General features: G+C 41.7%; 1 protein-coding gene across 1 annotated transcript in view; it reads right to left on the bottom strand.

The window, feature by feature from the left end:
- Positions 1-3,844, bottom strand: part of ptenb (phosphatase and tensin homolog B) — an 11,245-nt gene extending 7,401 nt beyond the window's left edge. The window contains exon 1 of the mRNA XM_084741186.1: positions 3,244-3,844. Within this exon, the coding sequence (XP_084597312.1) occupies positions 3,244-3,325 (82 nt within the window). The 5' untranslated portion in view covers positions 3,326-3,844. The remainder of the gene's footprint in view (positions 1-3,243) is intronic.
- Positions 3,845-5,352: the final 1,508 nt, after the last annotated feature.

Raw genomic sequence — 5,352 nt, 5'->3', positions numbered from 1 at the left:
GATGGAAACAGCTATCTTAGCTTAGCATAAGGACTGGAACAGATGGAAACAGCTATCTTAGCTTAGCATATGGACTGGAACAGATGGAAACAGCTGGCGGTTGAGCCAGACCACAGAGTGCAGGAGTCTATTATACCGTACAGTATATAATTATGTTATATGCACTATGGTATAGTATAATACAGTAGTGTACTCAAAGTATACTGTATCATATTATTACTTTTATTGTAGTGCAAGTTTATGTAATCTATCATATTATTATTATTATCATTATTATGATTATTATTATTATTGTATTTTCAGTGACATCACCATAGTGAAGACTACAAACATAGAAATCAAAGTCAAGTTAAATAATTTTAAAAATAATTTAACCCTAATTCAATCTTCTTTTTTTGGTTGTTGTTGTTGATCCCAAAACGGATCTGATCCAAACTGTAAGTTTTGTGATTCACTGCTCCCTGTAAGCTAAGCTAAGCTAAGCTAAGCTAAGCTAAGCTTTCTCTCTTTTCTTTATGTACAATAGTTCCAGCCTTAATGTGACATGTATACAGTTTCACTACAAACTGGATGTCAAATTATTGTTTGACTTGAATTAAAAACTTAATTTGAAAATCAAACTTTGAAATTAATGTATTATGAAACAAATTCAATAAATTTAAAATATAAATTACATTAATTAGCTCTGAAACTGTATCTGATCGTCAGTAAACGTCCACATTCAGTCTCATAACGCAGTTTCACTTCACTGAGACTGAGCAGTCGGGTGCAGAACCACAGAACCAGAGAACCACAGAACCAGGGTTCTCTCCTCTCCAGTGATGGAACCAACATGTTCCTGTGTGTGGACATCTGTGTCTGCAGTGTTTCTATAACTGGACTGAGACAGGAATCAAAAAGTTAAAGATTTAAATGTCACTTTTTTAACAAACGTCTCCTCTTGTCTTTTGTAAATGTTTTGTTGAATTATTTATTTTTTAATATTATTTTGTCATTTTAAAATGTTTCTGTTGAAAAGCCTTTTGTGCTGCTTCATCATCATCATCATCATCATCATCATTATTAGTTATTCATAAACTGACGACTGATATTGTAGTTGCAATATTATTTATTATATTAAAGGAAATGATCATTTTTACATCAACATGCTTGTTTTCATTTAAAACTGATCATTATGGTGTGATTTTGTGTAAAAATGATGTGTAGGTCAGAGCTTTGCAGTATTTATATATATCACATTTATTTATTAAACTGTATTTATATTTAATTTAAAATGGTAGTTGACACATATTTCACCTTCTGTGTGATGAAAACTGCCATCGGCCAAATTATGATCTGCTGCTCAACATTCATCGATCATAACGCAGAAGCAGTTATTGGCTGAAGAGGTTTGTGGTTCTTCACTCGATTACTTTTCCTCACAGAGCTGATTGTCGTCTCACTGAACTCAAACTGAATTATGAGACTGAATGTGGACGTTTCTGTCTTTGTGTCTTATTGTGTTACTGAATAAGATATGTTTGTGATCAAACTCCAGTCACACCACTGTTAGCTTAGCATGTTAGCAGCTGCTACCTTCAACATCACCTCTGAAAAATAAACACCTGAAACAATCAGAAACCCATTAAGATTAGTGACCCTCATTCACTCGCTGTCTCCTGTAACAAACTGCACCACCAAACTCCATTCAAAAAACTGACAATTTAAGAAAAACTCACACATTTTACCAGCTGCTGGAAACAGCTGGACATCAGCTGGAAACAGCTGGACATCGGCTGGAAACAGCTGGACATCAGCTGGAAACAGCTGGACATCAGCTGGGGCTGCACAATTAAACAAACGTCGATCTAAATCAGAATTTGAGTTTCTGCAGTTTTCACATTTTGGAGGTGTAATATTTGTTAAAGGTGAAATGTGTCAGATTCTACAGACTTAAAAAAATCTTTATTTGGTCAAAATTCCTGGAAAAAAAATCACACCGTTGTCATTCTAACGTGTTTTTTTCAATCAAAATAAGACTAATGATGTAAAATTAATTGTTACTTCCAAAATCATATCACAATTTCACTAACAGTTTTTTTTTTTTCAGAATAACAGCAGCTGAACGTCCTGCTCATTTTTATCATCTGTTCATTGCTAAGTTTGATTCGTCTGTTTCTAAAAGTGCAGATTTTTCCACTGGGGTTTGGTTGTTGTCGTGTTTCATGCAGCCTGTCTGCACACGCAGACTGCATCATTAAATTACAACATTTCTTAATCAAGTTTTGCGTAATGTTAGCTAGAACCATTCAGTCATTCTGTAGGAAACAAACTGCAAAAAACTGTCAATTTAAGACAAACTCGCACAGATACAACATCCACTTGTGAGCAGTTAAGTTTTAGAATCTCTTCACTGCTTCCATCTCAATCTTTGAGCACTGAAATGATTCATTTTTACTCTGGAGTTTGGTTATCAAACTGTTTCATGCAGCTGATTTGATGAGCAGCTTTGTCTGCACACACATCTCAGTTTCATTCAACTAGAACGTTTTAAAATGTAGTCCTGTGTAGAGGTGACGTTACAGCCCCATTTCCTAACAGTCCCCTGTATACTGCGAACCGCACCAAACTCCATTCAAAAAACTGCCAATTTAAAGCAAACTCGCACACATGTCCACACACCTGCCCAGAACAGTGACAACATTTTACCGGCGGATAGAAAAAGCTCTTTTTAGGATGTATTAACGCTGCTATCTTTGACACGAAGCACTGGACTAAAACTGCTAATTTTTACACTGGGGTTTGGGGTTTGGTTTAGGAACTCGTGCATGCAGTCACTCGCGGACTGAATTATTAAATTACAACATTTTTGAATGCAGTTCTGCATAACATTTGAAAGCTAACGTTAGCCAGCCCGATTTACTCACATTCTCCTGTGGGCAACAACTGCACGATGAACTCTGTTCAAAAAACAGCTAATTTAAGGCAAACTCGCACACGTCGACATACCTGCCGATAACAGTGAGAACATTTTAACACCTGTTCCATCGATAACGTTACCGTGTCAATCACCGGACTGCTTCTAACACTGCTGATTTTTTATACTGGGGTTTGGTTGTTGAACTGTTCAATACTGCCGATACGAAGAGCAGCTCTGAGTGCACACATGATGATTAAATTACAACATTTTTGAATGGAGTTCTGCGGAGAGCTAACGTTAGCGGAACAGGCTAACAGAACCAGGTAAGTGACAGTGAAGGATACAGGTGAGGTCCAGGTCGAAGCCGTCCTCCTGGTACCTCCTCTTATTCCTGCTCACGATCTCCTTGATTAAGGCCGCCGCCATGATGGATCAGGTCTCCGGTGAACCCGCCTGTGTTTCCCGGCCCCGCTCCGCTCCGCTGCGGAGCCCCGGCGGTGGTCCACCGGGGAGAGAAGCTAACAGGGTCGGTTAGCCCCGAGCTAACAGTTAGCAGCAGAACCACGGTCTGTTAATAACGGCTATGATGGATCAAAGTGATCCAGTTCACCGTTCAGACCGTCACCGGCCTTCAGTCGACACACAGCCCGGCCGTCGGTGCTGCTTTCTGGGTCAGAACAAGGGGCCGTCGGGGCCTCCTCCCTGCTCCCGCTGCGGGCCCGGGTTTCCAGGTCCTGGAGGTCCTGGTCCGGCCTGCAGACTGGACCATCGGCGAGGTTCTGATCTCTGAGCCCCAGGTGGATCTAGCCAGACTCTGACAGGCTTCCAGGAGTCGCTGAGAAGCCGAGAAGAAACACAGATGAGCGTAGAGAAAAACCGTCCAGAGCCGAAGAGAAGAGCGGAGGACCGCGGGTCAAGTTAGAGACAGGAACAACACACACACATCCGGTGTGTAACTTCAAAATAAAACCACAGGCTTTTATTTTTTTCTCATAAGATAAGATAAGATAAGATAAGATTAACTTTATTGATCCCACACCGGGGAAATTCACTTGTCACAGCAGCTCAGCAGTACAGATGGAAAGTGACAATAAGTACTTAAAAATATTAAGATAAAAAGAAGAAAGATATGTATGTACATATCAGTTTAAAAATATAAAATCTAAGAAATATAAAATTTAAAGTAATAAGTACAGGACTGTACACACAAGACTATTTACAATATATACACCTTCCACTGTAAACTTGTTGACTTGAAGAGGCCGACTGCACAAAGGGTATGATAGATTGCACTAAATATTAATGTTAGCAGCAAGAGGTTTAACAAAGTGAACATACAGTATTGCACAATATGCAGCAGACCTAACAGTGAACATGAAGACACGCTGGTGTTGAAGAGTCTGACAGCTGATGGGATGAAGGACCTGCAGTAATTCTTCCTCTCACTGCAGCAGTCTGCTGCTGAACGAGCTGCTCGGAGCTCTGACAGTCTCATGCAGGAGGTGAGAGGTGTTGTCCATCATAGATGTCAGTTTTGTTAACATCCTCCTCTCACCCACCTCCTCGATGGTCTCCAGGGGACAGTCCAGGACAGAGCTGGCCCTCCTGACCAGCTTGTTCAGTCTTTTCCTGTCCCTCTCTGTGCTTCCACAGTCCCAGCAGACCACTGCAGACAGGAGGGCAGATGCCACCACAGTGTCATAGAAAGTTCTCAGCAGCGTCCTGCACACACCAGAGGACCTCAGTCTCCTCAGCAGGTGAAGACGACTCTGGCCTTTCTTGTACAGGGCGTTGGTGTTAGTGGACCAGTCCAGTTTATTGTTGAGGTGAACACCCAGGTATTTGTACTCTCCCACGACCTCAATGTCCAAACCCTGGATGGTCACTGGGGTAGTCTGGGGCGCGTTCCTGCAAAAATCCACCACTAACTCCTCTGTGTTGCTGGTGTTGATGTGGAGGCGGTTGACCCCACAAAGTCAGTGACGACACTCCTGTACTCCAGTTCGTTCCCTCCAGACACACATCCTACGATGGCAGTGTCATCAGAGAACTTCTGGAGGTGGCAGCCGTCCGAATTGTGTCTGAAGTCCGACGTGTACAGGGTGAAGAGGAAGGGGGCGAGGACTGTCCCCTGGGGGCCCCGTGCTGCAGACTACCACATCAGACACACAGTCATGAAGCCTCACATACTGCGGTCTGCTTGTGAGGTAGTCGATGGTCCATGCAGTCAGGTGGGGGTCAACTCCAGCTCCTTCCAGCTTCCCCCTGAGCAGTGATGGCTGGATCGTGTTGAAAGCACTAGAAAAGTCAGAATTCAAGAACAGAATTCAAACAGAGACTAAATATAAGAGGTGGAAGCTCAGCAGCAACACCAATCAAATCTATATTTATTTATTTTTTATAGTTTCACTGTGTAATAATATCTACGCACTGTAACGCCATTATGCCTGGAT

This window comes from Lutjanus erythropterus, chromosome 17 (assembly GCF_056507025.1).
Source record: "Lutjanus erythropterus isolate fLutEry1 chromosome 17, fLutEry1.hap2, whole genome shotgun sequence".
Taxonomy (NCBI): Eukaryota; Metazoa; Chordata; class Actinopteri; order Lutjaniformes; family Lutjanidae; genus Lutjanus; species Lutjanus erythropterus.
Note: the sequence above shows the minus strand (reverse complement) of the source record. Positions and strands in the feature narration are given on the sequence as shown.